The following is a 22,895-nucleotide window of genomic DNA, read 5'->3' on the forward strand; positions in this document are numbered from 1 at the left end:
TGTGATCGAGTAAAGCTATACGATAAATGAAGTTACCAATAATGTATTATGTTTGGTTCACCAGATTTATAGCCATTGTTACAAATGAATTGTAGTTTCATAATGTGTTCTTCAATGATTTCATTAATTAATACTTTTAGTACTTTTTGTTTAAAACATGTTTTTGTACCATAAGGGTTGCAATAAAAATATTGTTCCGATTGTAATGATTTTATTTATTTATTTTTTACATTTTCTTTATCCACACATATGACATTTGTCTTACTGTTACTATACATACATTTAGTATTATTGAGCTATTGGTTGGGGCAATACACCCATAAAAATAAATAGATACAGGACCTAAATGATAGATGACGTGAAACAATACAACTCTACTAAAATAAAATTGCAAACTCATTGGTAACAGTAACTCATCAGTATTTTTTTAACGGCATGGACTAAATAAAATAGACTGCATTTCAAAATGTCTTTTTGACAAGAGTTAACACAATCAATCAATATGTATTGAATGGGGTGATTATCATGACCTTACCCCCCAATATGCTTTCAACATTATATAAGAACTATTCTGGTGCTATGCGAAAAAAAATCCATTTCTCTCTTTTGAGTTAACGTAACATCCAACATCAAGTTTAAACAAATGGCAATATTTTTATTTTTATTACTTTGAGTTGATCCAATCAGAAAATTAAATGTAATACTTACGGACATCTACATTGTTGAATCATGCTAAAGCAGCTCCATTTATTTCTTATTATTAATAGTATCATTGACTATACACTGAATAGACTTCCCATGAATGTAAAAATTTGAAGCCAAAAAAACCTGGTGCGATCTGTTGAGATGGTCACCAACTAATGACAATGTTCTGTGTTAAGTGATAAATCAATCAGCTGTTTCCTATGATACTGCATTGGTTTTAATTACAGTAGATTCCCTCTTATCCGGACTCCTCGGGACTGAGGTCAGTCCGGATAACGGGTTTTCGAGTTAAACCAACGTCCCCAAAAACCCGTTATGTAATCTAAATTTTTTACTTAAATTCAAAGAGAGCATTGTATTTAGACACGTGATCACTGGTTTCAAATCTTTCCCATGAGAACAGTCGTTTCAGTACCGCCCACATCCTGGCAATCTAGTCCGGTTAAACGGATGTGCTGATAAAAATTGTCCGGTTAAAAAGATGTAATTTCCGCCGAGTGTAGTCTGGTTAAAAGGTGTCTGGATAAGAGGGAGTCTACTGTAATATTCAATCCAATACACTAGTAAACTCTGGTGAGATGGTCCTGAACTTCATCTATTTTCTTGGCTTCAAACTTTCATATCACATGGGAAGTCTATTGCGTGTATAGTCAATGATAGTATATTACGTTACTAGTCCTGAAAATTGGTGTTTACCAGACGAGTGTGATCGTTCCCGTGCGAGTGACTTATGATATTTTACGCCATACTACTCTAAGCTAACTTAACAATAAAAAATTTGTACAAATTGTTATAAATTAGTAAATTACCACCGACTAAAGGTCTAACAATCACTACTCATAACCTCTAGGAGGAGGTTATGTTTTTGTTTATAACCACTCATTGCCAAATACAGTATAATCAACTGGTTGGTGTCCGGTAAAAACTCATTACAGTACAGTAGTACGCAATGAAACCTCATTTTATTAAGCTGGCAGCAAACAGCTGTTTTCTGGACTAAATCCTTGAGTGGGAAGTTCGTTAAAACAGTGTAGTGTGGCGTAAAAATGTTAACTATTTTTGTTGATTTCGGACTATTACCAAGTATAAAATGTTCTCTAACGTCCATCTTTACTCTATTTGCAGTTTTATCAATTCAAAATTAACCTGGAATAGGTTAATTCCATTCACACTAATTTAATTTTGTATTGTGAAAGATAACCCTCGTTGTAGAAGTGTAATTCCCCATGAAACAACATATTCTTTGGCCAGAACCCAGGCTAGTGCATAAGCCAATTCCATGTCACTGTACACAAGTTTGCACACTTTTTTGTTTGCTTTACCAATAGTAATTAAGTAGTTGAAAACTACTTGAACTATCTTAGGTATTGTTTAATCATCATTTGTTTAATTTTGATTCTCAATGTGTATAAACATGTTCAAATTTTACTGGTCAATTCATCTAAAAGCTTTTTAACGAACACTAAACAACTTTTTTGAGAGAATCAAACTAATAGGAACTGCTGAACTGTCATTTACACACACAATATTTTGTATGCATATATGTGAACACATCCGTATGTTACAATAGTTGACAAAATACTGTAGGCCTACTGTTTTGTGTACACTTAAAGCTTTCAGAGTTGTGTGGTGATGTATTGGTTCACAATAAATATGAAATTAAAGTTTCTTGTGCCAAATCTTAACAGAATAGTACGGCTATTTGTGTTTTTTTATCTGGGTGGGAGCCCTAGAACTAAAGGTTTTTCTAACGCAACCCAAATATTACTGGTACTGTGAGGCACTGTTTAACGAAAAAAAGCTTATTTGTTGGTATACCTGTTCTCCTTACTTTATTGCCGATTAGTGATATGCATTGTTGCATAGTTATCTATGAGGTATAGTGTTGTTTGAGAACTTATAGTATTTAAGACTCAACTTTGTGTTTTCACAAGCTCAAATAGAGTACGTATTGAAGGTCTAAGTTTTTTTGTTTGTTTACAACGTATTCGTTTCCCTAAAATTTGTTCATGTCAATAATAGTTTATTTATTAGGTACTGGAATAACACCTGAAAACTTAATTTTAAAACTTTCTTGGCATATCCCATGTTGAGTCTTATTCACAAGAAATTCCCAATAACATGATAACTTTGCAGCAATGTATATCAGCTGATTGGCAATGAAGTAAAGAAAACAGAGATATCAGCATACAAGCTTGTTTCGTCATTAAAATGTGTCTCAAAATACTTTTATTTAGGGTTGCGTTAAGTCCCTGTTCCTGTTAATGGTTACTGCTTGGGCTAAGGTAATGTTATCTTCATTTGGGTGATATAACCTTTATTCAAGGTTTGCACCCCATACCAGTTGGTTTGACTTGTGAAAAGTTCATCTAACTGTATGAAAGTTGATGGAAATAAACTAAAAAAAATAATTTACAAATGACACAGTTGCATCAACAATTTTCATGTTTTACCTTGCCTCGCAGTGTATGTTCACTAAAGGTATATATATTTAGTTGTTTTGTACTCCTATTGGCAAGAAAAACTAATATAAAACCTTGCATCAAATAACCATCTGTAAAATAAAACCTACCGAAAATGGTTCTAGTGTCATTGGATGATTAACCTAAAGGAATTTTCAATGCATACAATTTTTTATGCATAATGGCATATTCACTTTTTCACATAGAAAATGCAAAAGAGATGCATAAAATTAACTGCAGTTGTATTGCCATTATTAATTCGTGACTGCCTGCCCTACGAAAAAAGTTACAATACAAAAGAATGCTAACAAATTTTACAAGCTGTTTTAAAAGTTCACATTTTCCTTGAGTAACAGGAATACAAAGCGGTAATGCATTCAATAACGACACTTCATCTTGAGAGGTAAATATTAGTAGCAAGCTGTGTGAAAAATAAAAAATGCAAGCTCAAGTTTCAACTCTCTTGGTCTCTCTAAATATTAACTCATCATTATTGCCATGAAGTGAAAATTAGCCCTGTGAACTGGAAAGGCTAGATATAAGACAAAGTGGTTTGTTTTGAGACTCATTGTAGACTGAAACTTTTAGTGTCTACCTTCTCATCAGGACCAAATCAATCTCTTTGGTATCATAAATCTCAATGAAGCTCCAGAAATCTGCAGAAAACTTCTCTACAACTGCTCAGCGTTGACCTACTAATACCACATGCTAATACAATGCCGTGTCACCTGCTTGTCTATGCTAAAACCTTACTGAAGTGGTAAAACTGTCTCAAATCCATTTCAGTTCAAAGTAGAATGTAAAGGACTGCAACCTTGACTATTTATACAACTAGACATTCCATCCCCAAGTTAAAGTTGTTGTCAGTTTTTAATCAAAATCGTCTTAGGCCTAGTTGATGTGAACCACCGACAGATTACGTGAAACTATATTACTAATTTATGACGGATGCACGATTTTTTTACCACGACAATTTAATGGAATGACTTAATGGGGGCCATAGCAACTGTTATGAACCGTCAATGATGTCAGCAACAAAAATAAGGTAGAAAATAGAATTTTAGACACTAGCGCCATCTGAGTCTGGCTCACATAACTGTTTCTTTTTTGATAAAAAATTGCAACTGCTGGTCCATATAGATGGAATGTCTACTTCAGTATACAATAGTCAATAATCCGTTTCAAATAGTATTAAATGTTGTAGTATCAATCTCTTTAACAGTTCAATGATTTACTGACCTAGTCAGTAATAGTGTGTAAGTACTCTTTTGTTAATTAAACACCATTAGTGACAAGAAGAGAACTGTTTTTGTAATCGGTGTTTAAAGTAACAAACCTAAACATTTAGTGGCAGGCAAGGATGAGGGTTTCGGTTGTAATAAAACCATAGTATTATTTCATAGTGATATAAATGCTGATACTATTGTTTTATGACACGGCTGAAGCAATATTTCATGAAGTCCATATTTCAATGTATCAGGTACACTATAAATAATTGTTTACTGATTACACTAACACACTGTAAACGCTTTTCATGAAACATGAAACATTTTGTTGTAAATTTCATCATTAATAGAGTTTAAAACCATAATCGATTTACGAATAAGGATGTTAAGAAACAGCTATACTTAGTTTAAGCCACTAAGTGTATATCATTCATTATTCTACATTCGCTCTACATTGTAATCCACATTAAAATCCACAACTAAGTATTAATTTTTTTCCAGTAGTCTGTGAGTAGCACGAGCAGTATTATTAAAAATAAACACTTAACAATATAGCCTAATAGAAGGCTACGTACGGAAGAAATTGGGTAGAAAATGCAGCATTGCAGAATCATCTCTTCAGGAAACTCCAATAAAAACAATAACATTATTTGTTTTGTCCATAGTTTCTAGCAATTTTCTCATCACTTTTAAAAATAGGTTACTAAACTTTTAAGCCATAATTAAAATGGTTTCTAAGCTAGATAGAAGTATTTGTTTAAATAACAGATCCCAGTAGAACCCATTATATCTTAAGGGTGTAGAACCACATTGGTTAAACACAGAAATTGATCAGAAGAGCCGTTACACATAAACGAGGGTGATTCAAACCCTTGAGTTGACATTATTTGGACAAACTGACCGTCAAAAAAGCAGTAAACTCGTTTATAGTGAGGCAAGTATAGTATTTACTATTTAACATATATTTGAAAAGAAAATTACACCCACGATATTTTTAATTTAAACACCAAAGCAGTTGGTAATCATGATTAAACTTACAGCTAGACATTCTATTGAGTTAACTATCCCAGACAAGGGTTCTACTGTTGCTATTTTGAACATTAATTTATTATGACCAATACTTTTATTCCATAATACAGCTGAGTTAACATCAAACAGTGGATGTCAGATAAACTGTCTTGCTTGTGGTGTTTTCTTCAATTACAAACTATGCTTCAGCTTGGAAAGGTGCTTTTGTGTGGGAGTGTTTTGAATATTTAAATTTTTTTAAGATCAGTGGGTAATGTTTTGCATGTTTTTCCTTCATCTGTACATTGAAACTCATTCAAATAAGTAAGGATGTAAATATTAAATAGTAATGTTGGATTCAGAGCTTTGCTTTCATTCTCTTTCACCTAATAAACTAACTCAACTTTTTTTCTACAATTAAATATTCCTCCCACTTTCAGGTGTTGAACTGGAGGTAATCAAAACAAATATAACTGACGAATATGGATTTGTGATACCACAGAAATTTATCAACCGTCATTATCAGAGTATGGAGGAAGAGTTGAGGAACATTGCCGAAGAATATCGAAACATAACTCGGTTATATACTGTCGGTGAAAGTGTTCAGCATAGAAAATTATATGTGCTAGAGATATCAGATCATCCTGGAATACATGAACCTGGTAAGCACATCTCTACAAATGGGAACACTAACACAAGAGTATAAAAATATTATATTGTGTTTATACAGGGTGTTTAAAAAAAGGTGGGGGTATAATTTACTTAGTGATTCCTTGGGTCAAAATAAGCCAAAAAGTTTATAAACGTATGTGCTATTTTGTTCCATTTAGGGTCTTCTGTTTTGTGTGTTTTATCCAAAAATATTCATAACTCCCTAACAGTTTAAGCTACAGTGTTGGAATTCAATAAAAATGTTTATCTTATTGGCCAAAGATAAAATTAAAATTAAAATTTAATAAATTTTATGCAGATTTCCATGGTATCATATAAGCTTAGTTTGGACAAAGAATGACTAAGAAATGTATGTATTTCTTGTTATACCTTCATTTTTTCCCAATTAAACAATGTTAAATCATTAAAATTACTTTTTAACATTGTTTAAATGCAGAAACTGTAGCAAGCAAAAAAATATTTCCTTAGTTAAAGATACATCTTGCAATTTTTTGTTAAATCAATAGTTTTTTGTGGAATTTTTGTATCAAATATTTAAAATAGCCCCAATTTTGAAATTTATATTTCGTACTAAGATAGTGTCTACAATGATGAACATTTTGGCAGAATTTCAACACTGTGACTCAAGCCGTCAAGGAGTTATGAATGTTTTTGAAAAAAACTCAAGACAGACGCTAAACGGAATGAATTGGTCATATTAATATGCACTTTTTTCTTATTTTGACCCAAGGAATCACTATGTAAATTATTTCCCACCTTTTTTGGGCACCCTGCATATTTAAATACAATCTAAATGCTGCTGTTGAAAATTACAATGCAATAATAATAACATACTGTACAATTTGAGAAGTTATCCCATGCTAAATATTCAGTTAATGAGGTACTTCTATCAAGTTTTGTATCTTGAAATTCTTATGTCTATTGTCTTAGAGTTTGGATAAAGAAAAAAGTAATCAATTGGATGTATCTTCTTTTAAATAATTCCTTTTTTAATTAAAAACTTAAGAGTTTCATAAACATACTCCAACACGTATGCATTGTTTATTTAAATAAATAATAAACAATTTGTATGATAAAACGTCCCCCACAAACTTTATTTTGATGAATAAAGATGTGGGACAGCAATGGCAATAAAGTACACATGGTACACTGCATTATCAGTACCCTGCTATTAAAATTTTGGCAATCAGTAGTACATATATTCATTTTGATTGTTGGTATAACATTCATTTAGATAACAATTTTCTTTATAAAGGGTGTTTTTTAACATAGCCCAAATTACAAGTAGCCTACTGTGAGACACTGCTTAACGAAAAAAAAACATGTGTATTTTATGTTCGTATCCCTGTTTTATTTATTTCATTGTTGATTAGCTGATATGCATTGTTGCATAGTTATCTATGAGGTTTAGCGTTAATGGGAATCTATGTAAAATAAACTCAACATGGAGTTTTTGCAAGCTATTAGCTTATGAATTGTACGTTTAAATTTGGTGATAAAAAAATACCCTGTAGAATAAATCAAAGGTAATTCATCACTATAAAACAGTAAGCCATTACAACTACTTTTCTAAAGGTGCGTTGTTTTACCTGATTGCACAAGAAATAACACCCTTTTAATTGGAATGAAATGATTCACATTATCAAATTATTTGGCCACAAAAACAATATACATGATCAAAACTTTTTACTCAAAGAGTTACTAATCTAGACCTAACAATCAACATGAACTAAAACATACTGAAGCACTTGATAATTGATATCTTAACGTACATTTATATCTACACAAGAGTTTGGAGTGACAAACGCGTAACTTATTCAGGGGAGCCAGAGATGAAGTACGTAGCTAACATGCATGGCAACGAGGCAGTCGGACGAGAACTTCTGCTACTGCTGGCTCAATACCTGTGCCAGAACTACATGATTGACTCCAGAGTCACCGACCTAGTCAACTCAGTCAGGATACACCTCATGCCTTCCATGAACCCTGATGGCTTTGAGATGTCCACTGAAGGTAAACTAGGTTAATCTGATGTTAACGAAGGGGACTCACCTCTGGGACAAAGTTCTCCCATGAAAATAATGAACACTTGTTTAGTTATCAGCTTTAGAATAATAAAGTCTTAGTGTTTTTTAAATCAAAGATTAGTCCATGAGACAGGGAAATGTAGGAAACAAGAGACCTTGTCTTAACAGGCCCAACTACGTGTGTGGTGAAAATTGACCAATCAATCAATAGGATTTTATCCTCGCGTGGGCATTCCCGCTCTGCTTTTCCAAAAATCATATTACTAGTAGACTAAATGTTGCCACTCTGGAAGATTTACGACTACACCACTGAAAATTCAGATAGATTGGTTTAGTTATTGGAACTTTATATAAGAAATGACTGATGGTCAGTCTTGTATGTGTGGAGATGAGCCATAAAAGAGTTTTGACTGGGTTGTTTATGGTCTAAAACCCTGTTCCATAACTTCACAATTGTCTTTCCTCATTTCAACCTGCATAAGAATCCTGCGGTGGGTATCTACCGACCTTGGAGCAAATTTTATTGAATCACGTCTCCTGCTTGCGTGGACGATTAATTTATATAGCTGGCTAGCCAAGTGGTTAAATTGCTTGCCTAGTAATCCTCGCTGGTTCGATCCTGAGAAAAGTGAGAAAATTAAAGGGTTAGTTTTGATGGCTCAAAACTGGACACAGCTGTCCTTTATCATTGGGATTTTAATAAATGGTCAGGGACGTTTAATGAAACAGCTGGTTTTAGTCAGTAACAAGGCTACACAAGGCATCTCTTTCAATTCTAAACTCATCCTTCACTCACACACACCTATGTGGTGTCCTTTTCTTAATTGGTGATAATAATTCTGCCCACCAATTGAACAATTGCAATTAATGGGATACAAGCTATAAAGGAAGGCTTTTATTTTGAATACTAAAGTAATTGGTTAAGTCTCACAATACAAGTCAAGTAAAATTAATGAGGTAATAAAGCTGGTAATTTGTATTGCAGTCAATTTATTGGTGACTAAAGAATATAGTACTTTTGCAATGTTGTCCTATTGTCTACAAAAAAAAACAATATTGTTTTGATTATAATTAGGCTAATTGTAATTTGTTTTGCTGTATCACTGTTGGATATTAAAAATGTTACAATGTTGTTAGGTCTCTATAGGTCTAAATTTGATGTTTTTATCTATTAACACTTTTGATACAGTATCAGAAAACAGATGGGTGTAAAAGTGTTTTTTTTTTTCATTTTTTTTAAATTGTGATAGTGTATTTATTTAATTTATCTATTAAAATGAAATTACCTTTTTTCATATAGATTACTTAATGGAAATAACGAAGGTGAGTTAAATTATTTATTTGGAATTTCAGTATAGAGTGTTGTTTAACACGTTCGCTACCACAATTATATGGAATTTACGTTCGCATAGACCAGCGACGCAATTGTGCGTTGACTCGTTTCTCACAGTAGACCACCGACCGCATATTTGCGTCAGCTGGTCACATTGAAATAGACTAACGACGCACATTTGCGTCGGTGTTCTAATGTTATTAAACAGCGTATTTCTTAGCAACGGTCTATTTTAAAGCCCGGATTTTATCGTATCGGTCTAGAGGGATATCTGCCGCAAATGTGCGTCGCTTGGTCTGTGGATATGACGATTGGTTACGTCACACAACAGTTGGCAACATTGTTGTTTACATTGTGTATTCCGCGACATCACAGAACAGATGTAAACGTTATAACCTTTGCAGTTTTGGCTACTGTTTAGTGGAGTTTATTTATTTGTTTGTGTAAAAGCTTGAAACAACCAAATTTACAACGACGCTTAGGTGCGTTGCCTGGTCTATTGAAACGAAAATGTAATCTTTTTAACTGGATTTCATTAAATAGACTGACCGACGCATATATGCGGCGTTTAAAAATTTGCTCATAACGAAAAATAAAAACAATATTTATTGCTTACTAATTCACTTAAGGTTATTATTAAGTCAGTTAGTGCATTTAAACGATATTTCTCTTTTGGTCTGTCGGCAATGTTATTCCTATATCACTTGGTCTGTAAGGAACGTCATGATCATTCCTTTTAGTCTGTAGGAGTGACCAGGCCGACGCAAATGTGCGTCACTCGGTAGCGAACGTGTTAAGTATAACTCCACTCATCCAGTAATCAATGGAAGCAAAAGTATTGGCACGGCCAGAACATAAAAAATAGTATTGTAAGATGAACAGATTAAATCACAAAGAAACACAAGCAAACACTGAAACCCATTTACTATAAATTAATATCTGAACATATTCAAAACCTAAATTATATGGATCTACAAAACAAAATGTAAAGCCTTATTGCTAAAAGTATTCAAAAACTTATTTAGTTCAAATTGCTTTTGATATCTATAAGTAAAAAGAGGATAAGCCAAAATTATATATTTAATGGCTACAGACAAAGGTGATGCTTCTTGATACAAGCTGAAGTTTATTGGAAGAGGCAGAGCAAAAATATTAAACTTTCTTAAATTCAAAAGTGTTTTCCAAAATCTTTTTTGAGTAAACACCTGTCACATAGATATTTAGTTAAATTTTATTATATTCTATTTAATTTTGTTCTGCCTGTAATTACATCTAGTAAATGGTTAGAAAAATAATAATTATCGGTGTTTCAAACCTTTGGAGTGTAAATGAAAGCCAAAGTGGAAACTTTAAACAAGTACAAGGGTAGTTTTTAAGTAAAGGCCATTTGTGCGTATAGCTTCTTATTTCATGTGTACGCTGCAACAAGGCTCATCGTCACTTACTGTTGTCATTTGTGAACAGAACGACACCATTAGGAGCTCTGTTGCTGATGTGTACATTAATTTTTTTTTTATTGAATATTCCGCCGCTTGTGAGATAGGGTCAGTGATATGTTTTTTGACTGCAAGAAATGTATCTGCAGCAGACATTCATCGCAAGATAACTGAAGCTTAGTGCCCTACAACAATGAAAGAGAATAAAATTGAGACGTGAATTAGGGAGTTTGAAAATGGCCGTGAAATAGTTATTTGTGTAACTAGTGGTGAAAGTGGCACTTTGCTGCACACGAGAGCAATGTTTACGCACGAGCCGCAAGCGAGTGCGGAATGATCTCGAGTGCAGCAAAGGCCTTTTTCACTCGTGTTACACATTATATTTTTCATACAGTCACTATAAATCATATAAACAATTAGTCTTTCAAACACTATACAACACGTTTTTAGATTCAGCTGGCAACACAAATGGTGCCCTTAGAGTAAGTAGTACCCGCGGTCCGTATCACTCCGCTATTTTTCCTCGGCAAGAAATGTGCTCCGCGTTTTGAGAATATAGTTCCGTATGTTTTTGTAATTTAAAGTGGTTTCCGCGCCTAAAAAAATGCTTTAAATGTATTTTTTTGTTTATTAAGATCGTAGGAATGTTTTAAAAACGTTTAAAAGAAAGGAAGTTCAGAAATACCGAAACTATAAACACGAAATGACAGGTTAAATCGTAGTTATAATAGTCAATCAGCTGCTCATAGTATTATTATCTTTAAGTGTTGCCAACCTATTTCCGAGCGTACACGGATTACGTGCATAATAAAACCACGCTGTTTTGTGTTGTTTCATTGGAATCCTGATGTGCGGCAAAGTATAAACCGTACGGCAAAGTATAAACCGTACGGCAAAGTATAAATATGCAGCAATTAGCAGCTTTCTGTACTATAAACAGTACAAGGAAGCCAGCTTTGTCGGGTGACTGTAGGAAAATGTCTATTTCGGAGGGAATTGTGATTTTGGTGGGTACCCAGACTCACAGAAGACCATAAAGGGGAAAGATTTTTCACGGCCATTTTTACACTCCCAACCATTTCCGTACTTAACCATGACTCATTATATTAGGGCCATAACCTTTAGTCATCTGGCAATGAATGTCGGCATCGGATGTGTTTCTTTTGGTCAAAAAACATATCACTGAACACATATTGCATGCAGTGGGAGATTTAATAATTTAAAATTTTTCTAAACATACAGCAAAGTGTACACGTCAGTTTCAGAGTTGCAAATGGCACCATTCCGTTCACCAATGATTCCAGTAAGCAGTGAGCTGCCTTTTTACAGCACACATGAATATACACGAACACACAGCCCATGAGAGTACACATGAATTTCGGAGCTATAAGCAAAAACAGCCCTTACAGCGTATGTGTGTGAGGGCACTTTCCAATTATAATATATTATTTGATTACTTTAGGGTCACTTACCATGTTTCTCTTCTTGAAATACCGCATACTATCAATCAACATATAAGCCACAAAGACTGGCAATCTATATACAATGTATAAATGAAAATTAAATAGTTCCTGACTGTAAAACCACATGATTCTTATTCTAGGACATGTAAGTTATTTTAGCACTGCAATGTATGTGTGGAATACAGCCCTTTTACAGGATAAAGACAAAAATAAAAACATTTTTTTTTCAGACTCCATGGTTCAAAATTGTTATTTCAATTATTAAAAAACGTCTATAGTACATGATGTCCTTAAAGAAATATTTAAGCTTTTTGATTGGCTTTACACATAAATTACACTTGTAATTTATATGCAATAAATAAAAGAAGAACTTAAGTAGTTCTGTCCATAAGCCTACAAGTGTTCATTTTTCAATGTCACCATCGCATCTGAGGGATCAAATTAATCCGATAATGATAAATGGGTACTTTGGTATTATACGGAGGCCACCCTCATACAGAGCGCTGGGGTGGTTGGTTATGTTAGGTTGGGTTATCAAATATGTTTGTAGGACTTTCCTCACTTATAAATTGAACAATACCAGATAGTCACCAAATCCCCTCCAAGTAGGCCAAGGTCAAGTCGTTGACCGGAGCGCGCGCATCACCTGTCACAGCCTGTATCTGGATTCTGAGTCTGTGTCCTGAGTGATTTATTGCCATGCACTGATAAGTTTTGTCTCTGTAATGAGTGACGTTCTTTTGAACGAAACAAGGAAAGTCCTACAAACATATTTATGATAACCCAACCTAACATAATCGCCGCAGTGCGCTGTATAAGGGTGGCCTCTGTTTCAACTCAATCCTCACCGACATCGCTGCCTTCTGGGAGGCAGAACTCAAAAGCTGCTAATCGTAATCATGTCAAATTTGGATAATAAGTCAATTAAAGTATGTTCTTTCCAATTATGTTATTTTTGGTGTCCAGTAAAAAATCCCTCTAAAACAAGTGGCCTCGGTATAATACCAAAGTAACAACAAATGTTCTTTTCAAACTTTGGTGTCTTGGGCTATTGTTAAAATTATACACACAAGTCCTGTTTCTAATTCAAAGAATTACACTAGTGGAAGTACAAATACATACCATGAACTTTAAATAGCTTCATAAACCTTAAAGGTAGAAATATCAATAGTGTCATGAGATTGTGGAGGCTATTCTAAACTGAATCTGTCATAAGGCGATTGGGAAGGTTGGAATGAGACCAATTGTGCACCATCTCATACCAGTGATGTTAACCACTTTATTGTGCAAACAAAAACCTGCTGCAGTTATATTTTCATTTGATGTCTAATTTATGACTGTATGTTTTATTTATCAGGTACTGGGTGTCACAAACTGTTTGTCACAAAAATCTCAATTTTTATTTAGAAACACTATAAATCAATTGAACACCCTCTTGTTATGATTTGTTATAACAAGTTGTTTTGTAGGTGATGCAACTAGCTTGATCGGACGAGCCAATGCCAACCAGGTTGATTTAAACAGGAATTTCCCAGATAAATATTTGGGAGAGTATCAAAAAGTAAGTTGAATATCTTTTTCTATACTTTTTTCTTTACTACATACATTCATACCAATTTCAAAATCCAACTATATACCCAGAGAGAAATTGTCCAGGTTATGAGGGCTTAATAATCTAAATTAAATGTAAATACTCTACCATACTGTTAGTAGTTTTAATGATAATGCAGAAATTCTACATGTTTGTAAGAAAGGCTTCATGCTAGACACCCTCGAAGAATTCGAAATATACAAAGCCACTAAATCCGACCCGTACAACATGCTCAATGAAAAACTTAATTATGGTTCAAACAAACTATTCAACACAGTCTTAGATCACCTTGGTAACAATTATGTTGGCAACACGAGTCCTGGAGGCACAGCTGATAAACGAAATGGAGTGGGGTAAATAGTCAGTCGTCGGCGACCAGTTCAGTGACGTGTGCCGGCCGGCCAATTATGTTAAATGTCTACCGTGTTCGTGTTATGTTTGTTTTGTGTGTTCGATGTATTAAGATTTGACGACATTCAACGAATGTAATATTTTAACGTTCCGTTTTTGATAATGACTACGCAGTAGTCGAAACTATAGTCAACGGATACCGACTAAGGAATTGTGGACGTCAAGGTACGTAACCTGTTATAAGTAAATACTCTCTAGTTCTGTAAAAAAAAAAAAAAAAATTACATTGTAACTAACTAAAAAATGTCCTTGATGGACATAAATGAAGTACAGTAAAGTAAAGTTGTTATTATTTTACTTGTTAATATTTACTAATATCATTGTAATTGTATTTCTTTTTATTGACGCTATTCATTGTACCACCTTTGTACAAAAAATATGAATAAAGAATATGAATATACTCTTATTCTTGGATATAGAAAATGTGGGCAAGGAGTGAAGTGGTTTCGGAGGTGCTCTTAAATATTTGGGCAATCTTTTCCATGGTTTAGGCTGACTGCTGTCGTGCATTAGTATTGTTTGAAGCATTGACCAAAGTTAGGGGAAGTTTGCTTGCGGATCGTGGTGTGACTGAATGAGAGAAACTGTTGACTGATAGGGGTCGTCTCTATACGACTATCAAAGACTGGGAAGACAGTAAACCCTGAAAGTCTGAAACACGCCAATCAGCAAGCAAGGTTTCCTCTATTTCAATCCCTGACTTGATGGATACTGATAAACACCCACTGCCAGCCAGTTTTGTAAACTTGTATGGCCTTGCGCAAATTCCCTGAACCACTTGTGTACATTTTCTATGTCAACACATTTATGCATAAAGATCAACTGACAACAGTGATTTGCAGAGATTGACCCCCTTTCTTCTTAAACCTAATCACAGATTAGATTGTGATTCATACGGGTGAGGTTCATAACTCCAAGTTTTCATAACTCCAAGTACTTTTAAATACAACATTTCATAACTCCAAGTAAAATTATGTCCAAGTAAATTAAAACCAAAATATCATAAGACCAAGTTTCATAACTCCAAGCGTTCATATCTCCAAGATTCATAAGTCCAAGTTAAAATAAAACCAAGTAAATTAAAATACAAAATTTCATAACTCCAAACGTACAGATTTGCAAGGACCACAAGCCCAAGTTTCATAACTCCAAGTGACAATGGGTACAGTCCGTGCAGGAAACGATAACGTACGCACACACACGCACCCATTACACACACACATGCTGGAAGAGAGTTTCCGATGTTGGCGAGACTATTCGAAGTGGTGCGTTCCCTGTCGCTTTGCACGTTCGTCTAAATTGTAATACAAATAGTGAGAGGATGAAATTTACATATTTAAATTCTGCGTAAACTGATGTTTAATACTATATAAATACAATTTAGTTCGTGCAGATGATTAATGTTTAATAATGGAAAATATGAAAATGTTGTTCAATGTAAACATGAAAAAGTAAGTGAGCAAGGATTTTTTTTTATTTTTTGGTCAGATGAAAACTTTCAGCGAGAAAAGTATAGATAATAAGATGTTCTTCAATTTTTGTTCCAAACATTTTTTCGTAAGACTTTTAGTTTGTCCAATAATCGACTTAGATGACCACCACGAGGTATGAATGAATTAGTTTACGCGCACGGTATTTTAGCAATTGCCGTCTTCCAACAACAATATTAAGGAAATACAGTATTAGTTCACGTTTTAAAATTTCTAAACTATGAAAAATATTTAGTCTTAACTTCTTCAGCTGTATGTACGAAATTTCGAAATTTTTTCTACATATTATTCGTGATGCACAACGCAAATAAGTCGTAGTGCCTTTTTTCCACTACTGTATTTTTCATCTCCTATTTTTCGGAAAAAATTTACACAGGATTAATCCACGTTAAGATTTCATCTTGTAGCATTCATTTGTAAATATAAAATTTGATTATAGTTACAATTACTTGTTCCCTCATAAATCTTCATTCCGTAACAAATATGAGAGTGTATGTTAGCAAAGTAAATTGTACGCAAAATGTCTGTAGTGCATAATGGGTTTAGTAAAAAAAATACCATATTTAAAATTTTTAAAATACTATCTAGATTTCTATGATCCAAACAAGCGGATATAATCTATAGATAGGTCTAAACATTTGGATTTCGAGACTAAATTATCATAGAAATATGTTTTTGAGTAAATACATCTATACTTAATACCAGATTGTTTTATTTGAGTTAAATAGAAGGTATTTATCATTTAGGTATTATTTAAGTACCTTAATGAGTTAAGTACTTTAATATAAGAATTGATGTCGTCCAGTGGTCAAAACTCGACCACAATCCAAATAAAATATGAACTTATCTATATTCATCCCGCGCTGAAAATGAAACATGTGATGATTGTGTACCAGTCTTCAATTTGTTTTGATTTTCTGTATATTTATCGTTGTTATTGCGTCACCAGAATTTTAACTCATAATCCAAATGTTAGTTTTTTGGTTATGTTAAATTCGTTTTCGTACTTATTTTTCATCATTTTTTAAATCTATTAAGTTGTTCTGTTTATCTACAGGAAAATATGTTTCCAACAGTATGCGTAGATTTTCCTTGCGATGCACACGAGCTGAGAAAAGGGCCTTAAAGAAACATATTTGCCTATTAATATATAGATATAGCTAATACTTGTCATACCAATAAGGAGAATAAATAAGCAGACACAAGAAGGATCTTATTTAAGAAACATAATTTAATGTAGGCTATTCTAATAGCCAGTGAAATTTATTTTTGTAAACCTCACAAGAGAGATAATAGTAATAATAATCGAAAGTATATAGTAAAATTAGTGGGATTCTGTTCACTGCCGCAAACATTTTATCAGTACCGTTCACCTTCGTACTGTAGTACTGGCTCATCCCTTGCTTTGCTGGATACGTTACACGCACAGATCTGTAGTCTTATGTGGACGGGCAAATGTTAAAAATTTTTAACAGAGACCACACACCTCTTTGTTTCCCTAGTTGGAACACATAATTCTTCATCCAAATTCTATGGGCCTTGAGAGTCACTTAATTGTATACACAACATATGTAAGCAATATCAGTTGTGTGTTTTAGCTAATTTCCCATATAGGGAATAAGCTATTACCGTAGTACTCATGTAAGACCTGGATCCGGACCGAATTAATTTTCGTTTTGAGATCCCTAGAGGCCAAAACACCATCCGTTTCTTTTTTGTTACATTTTTTAGACAAATTAAAATATGATATTATGGAGCTATTTATGTTGCAAGCGCTAATAAGTGGATGATACTTAAATAATTTGTAGAGAACGGATTGTCCAATTAATTTGTTTGTGGCGTCAAACCATATGTTTATGAGAGTAAGGAATCTGTTAATACTAACTAGTGTACATTTTGCTCGAATTCGAGCAATTGCAAGGTACTGGTATTACAGAAATTATTTCAAAAACAATAACAGTAATATTTACAATGAGTTTAAAAGAGTCAACTCAAAGCTTACTGGTGTGTATCATATGGAGATACTCACGATGTACATAACAGTAATCAACATTTCCTAAAAATATATATAGCCGCATAAGGTTGTCCATGTTAATCTTCGTTATTGATAAACCTATGCATGCTACCACCCTTGTCGCCAGCAGTAAGTTTACAAATTTCATTCATTCTTTAATAAGGATAGAATCTGTTTTCAATACCATAAGGACTTCCTGTTGTCTGTCACAATTTTATTTGTTCAATTGATGTATTTTTTGTTTAGTTGCAATAACGTTAATTATATTTAACTGAGAAAATGCAAAGTTAAAGACCTTCTGTCGTTCAGTTGATTATTGTTTCCCTTAGCATTATATGAATCTATAAGTATAAAAGAGGATGTTTGTATGTTTGTTTGTTTGGCAGTGATAAACTCAGACACCGCTGAACCGATTGCCATGAAACTTGGTACATACGTGTAGAATGTCATGGAATAGGTTTATACACCATCAATTTCGTGATCCGTCCAATCGGCTCCGCCCCAGTGGCTCTGGAGTTTCCCATGTTAACCTTATGAGAAATGGAATTAATGAATCTTAACAGCTGTTTCAATTAAACAAGTTGGTTCTGTTCTATGATGTTCAATATAGCATTAAAGTTACAAGGATTACCAACAGGGTGCAGCACTATTATTTCTTTTACATATATGACAACAGCTAATTTGCAAACAAAAGGTGAGTGAGCGTAGCGAACGAACTTCAACCTGGAGGCGAGTTAGCGTAGCGAACGAGCTATCCTGAAGGCAAGTGAGCGTAGCGAACGAGCTAACCTGAAGGCAAGTGAGCGCAGCGAACGAGCTCCAACCTAAAGGTGAGTGAGCGTAGCGAACGAGCTCCAACCTAAAGGTGAGTGAGCGTAGCGAACGAGCTCCAACCTAAAGGTGAGTGAGCGTAGCGAACGAACTTCAACCAGGACGTGATTGAGCCATGCGAACGAGATCATCTTGAAAATTAAGAAGTTAAACGGGGCAAAGCCCGCGGGATTATAAATAGTCAAAGGCAAGACAACGTCTGCCGGGTTCAGCTAGTAATAATTAAAAGCCTTCAGTAAAATGTTAGTAAGGGGCTCTTGGATATTTTCATAGGCTATTATTAAAATTGTTTGACTTTTATGAAAACATAGATTAATGTCATTGACGTACCAGATTTATTTGGCTTTAGAGGGTTTTCCTCTGCAATGATCACAAAGTTAAGTCCATGTTTCCTAATAAAACTTTTAGCACTTCAGCTAACATCCTCGTTCATAGTTTGTAGGAATCTGAATCTTGTAGGTGTTCTTCATTATACAGGCTAATGACGATAGTTAATTCTTTAAAAAAATACTATCTCTATTTCTTCTACTAGGGGGCGTTCTATGACTTTTAATGTTTCAATAATTTGCAAATGGGTTTTTTCAATGATTTATTTTTTAAAGATCTAATTTTTGTAGGACGCTTTTCTTTGAAATGCAGCTTAAATATTGACAGCAATTAAATTATATAGCTGATCAAAATTTTAACAATTATGATCTTCATAAGGATAACATGGGAACCTTCAAAGCCACTGGGGTAGAGCCCAAGAGACTTTTTCAAATCCAGTTCAAGACCAGTTTGCAAATCTACGCGACACGCTCTTTCCAATGATACGTCAATGGATAAAATCGGTCAAGAAATGACGGAGGAGTTCAACCGACAAACTTCGTGTTCGCGTATTAATTATATAGATCTACGTATCACGTTTCGTTTAGCATACAGGCAGGAAATGTCGCTCATTACGAAAATATTTATTAATTCTTTTAATAATGACTCTAGAGAAGAGTTAGAAAATTAAAAGGTGTAGAACAATACAGCTAACAAAAGTGGTCCTGTAACATTTGGTCATAACTTGAACCCATATGACATTATGGATCCTTTCATGTTCTGGAATTGATGGAGAGTTGCGTGGAGGGGCGAGCAGGGGCGTGTGGGACTTTTTTAGTATCGATACTGGCAACCTGCCTGCCGCTTACTTCGAATTGTCAATGTTACCAACATGACGAGGCTTCCGTGCCCCGTCTTCTGAACTGCCCGTTTAAAAAATGTAAATTTAAGTAAGAAAGGCCTATAAATATTAATATAAATATAAATATAATATAATTAAAAAAAATATTAATATAAATATAAATTAAAATATAAATATTGCATATAAATACAATCAAATTAAATGTAAACGGTTATGGCAGTTTACCAAATAAAAATATAGGCATACTGCACATCAAACTTGAGCTTAGAATGTGCATATTTGCTGAATATTATAGGTATGGACTAATTTCTCAGGTCCCCATAGGCCGATTTCAACGGGCTACGTCTGTTATGCTTTCGCAGTTTGAATAATTTAATTCTGTTTATTTAATGAAAGAGCTGGGCAATGCAATTAATTGGCGTTTGTTTTATTTACTTGAAAAAATATGTTTTTGATGCTAGGAAATATGTTCATCTGGGGGATTATGTTCGGACAAAAAAAGGTTGTACAAGTTTTGTAAGAGTATTGCTCACAGTTTTATTTGTAATGTATATAGTAATAACATATAAATAGGCATGACTCAAATTGAAGAAATGTCATAAAACATCTTATTGAATGAAACAGAAGCATTGATATCGAGGACCTTATTTGTGTTATTGCTACACTAAGGTATGTTGTCATAGTCTTTCGAACTGAAACATACGGTATCGGTTATTGGCAGTCCTAGGGGTAACAATGTTTCTTGCAACACAAAAATCATGAAAATATGTCAAATGGTTATTGATTAGCATCGTGAAATAAATCACTATGTGACGTTTTAATGTATAGTGTACATGTTGCTCGAAATCGAGCAATTGCAAAGAAGTCAAGTAGTTATTCAAAAACAAATAACTTATTTTAAAACGAATGAAAGTCATAATTTCCGACGAGTTTACGACTCAACTCATAGACTACGTACCTAACAGTTCCATATAATAAACATTTCTTGTAAATATTTGATCATTTTTCAACATCTTATATGGTTTTTAGTGTATTCTACAATTTTATTCCACTTGTAGCCACATTATGTTAGTCAAAGAATCGTTTAAAATGTACATTACCGTATAGGACACAGAAAAAGGGAAGAACAATAAGATTAATATCATTGAGCATAATTTACTACAAAATGAAAACAACCAATAATTATGGTCGCCGGAATAAGGCTGAAACACCTTTGACTTTAAATAATCTAAATATCCATTACATTTTAACCAAATATAAGCCTACCATTGAGTTATATTTCCATTTAACTTGCAATTCCAAGTAGGCTTTCCATTTCAGTGAACTAGACTTACAATTAAATAATGCAGACTTAGGCAGAATAGGTACTGCAATAATTAGGACTTCCATTAATATGAACCGAAGATACCACTGAGTTTAGATGCTGCAAGTAGACATTCCATTGACGTGAACCAGACGTAACATTGACTTAATATACTGCGAATCGGCACTCCGTTTATGGGAATCAAATTAACCATTTCTTTGGATCCTGCAAGTAGACAATTTATTTTTGTGAACGATATGTACCATTGAGTTTGTATACTTCAAGTAAACAATTCGTTTAAGTGAACCCGACGTATCATTGACTTTGAATGCTGCAAATAGGCATCTTATTTATGTGAACCAAATGGACCATTGACATTGGATACTGCAAGTAAATTTCTCATTTTTGTGAAGCTGGTGTACTATTGATTTAGGATACTGCTACTGCAAATAGACATTTAATTTATGAGAACCAGATGAAACATATATACTTTGAAGTAGACAATACATTTAATTGAACCAGACTTGTAATTGACTTTGAATAACGAAATTAGACATTTCATTCATTTGAAAAAAAATATATACTAATGAGATTGGATACTGCAAGTATACATTTCATTTACGAGAAACATATGTAACATTGACTTTAGAAAATTATTTTATTATTATGTCTGCTATCTGCTCAATATTGCAAGCAGACAACTGCATTGTACACCTAGTGTAAATTACCTGAAATGTAAAGTTAAAACTGTGAAAGTTTCTCATCCAAAGTCCCCGTGCGATCTCTAGTGTTCACTTGGTAATACATGTGTATTACAAAGTATAGGGTGTTTCCAACTCCCCACGTGAGTGTTAACGTTTCGTAAAAAGTACGAGTTCCTGTATAAGGTAATGTTTTTTCTTTTTGCGAAAGACTCTAAAAGTAATGAAAGGACATTTTTTATTTACATTTATTTCGATAACAAACAAGTGTTTTTGACATATAAATAAATTTGTTTGCACAAAACTTGTGTGTATTACGATCCCCCCCCCTAAAAACTGTTTTTTTAGTGGTACATTTTAGGAAAAAATAATACCTTTACCATTCACAGACATAATATAATCTTTTAAAAATTATATATTTTCCGGATAGTACATATGCTAGTTATTCAATATCAAACAGTTCAATGACAAAATACATATTTTTTAATACAAAAAATGGTTTATATGCAAAAGTTGACCAAATACACACACAAATGGCAGTTGGTAAAAGAAATATATTATTTACATTGTATAACTTAAAATAAATAACTCTTTCATATTGGAAACAGTATACAGTAAAATAAACTTAAATAACAACAAAAAATGTTATTTACCAATTATTAGTGTTAATACAATTATAACAAATATGTAATAACGGGGTGTCAAAAACACCCCACGCGAGTACATACGTTAGTAAAACCCGCGCGAGTAGTTAAAGGTTAAAGTCCCTTTAGCATAGAAGTAAGAAGTATAGAAATTAATTAATCTGTAAGTATATAACAAAATTACATAATCGTTTGACAGGCGACGGTAGGTATATAGATACTGTACAATGATGCGGCAACGGCTGCTGACAGTATTACAGCGGAGCGGACAGCGCAGGAACTTGTGGCTCTGACTGTACTACACATTCCACTTGGAGATATGAGACTCCACTCAACTTTTGGAGTTATGAGACTCTGGTTTAATTTTTACTTGGACTTGTGAAACTTTGGAGTTATGATCACTTGGACTT

The 22,895-nt window shown here is 33.6% G+C and overlaps 1 protein-coding gene across 1 annotated transcript in view; it reads left to right on the plus strand.

Annotated features, from left to right (window-relative positions):
• LOC128984518 (carboxypeptidase D-like) overlaps nt 1-22,895 on the plus strand; it is a 79,261-nt gene that overhangs the window by 34,019 nt on the left and 22,347 nt on the right. The window contains exons 7-9 of the mRNA XM_054403852.1: nt 5,842-6,063; nt 7,895-8,086; nt 13,802-13,893. Of these exons, the coding sequence (XP_054259827.1) occupies nt 5,842-6,063; nt 7,895-8,086; nt 13,802-13,893 (506 nt within the window). The remainder of the gene's footprint in view (nt 1-5,841; nt 6,064-7,894; nt 8,087-13,801; nt 13,894-22,895) is intronic.

This window comes from Macrosteles quadrilineatus, unplaced genomic scaffold (assembly GCF_028750875.1).
Source record: "Macrosteles quadrilineatus isolate MER2022 unplaced genomic scaffold, UCM_ALF_1.0 Scaffold_1__1_contigs__length_201487025, whole genome shotgun sequence".
Taxonomy (NCBI): Eukaryota; Metazoa; Arthropoda; class Insecta; order Hemiptera; family Cicadellidae; genus Macrosteles; species Macrosteles quadrilineatus.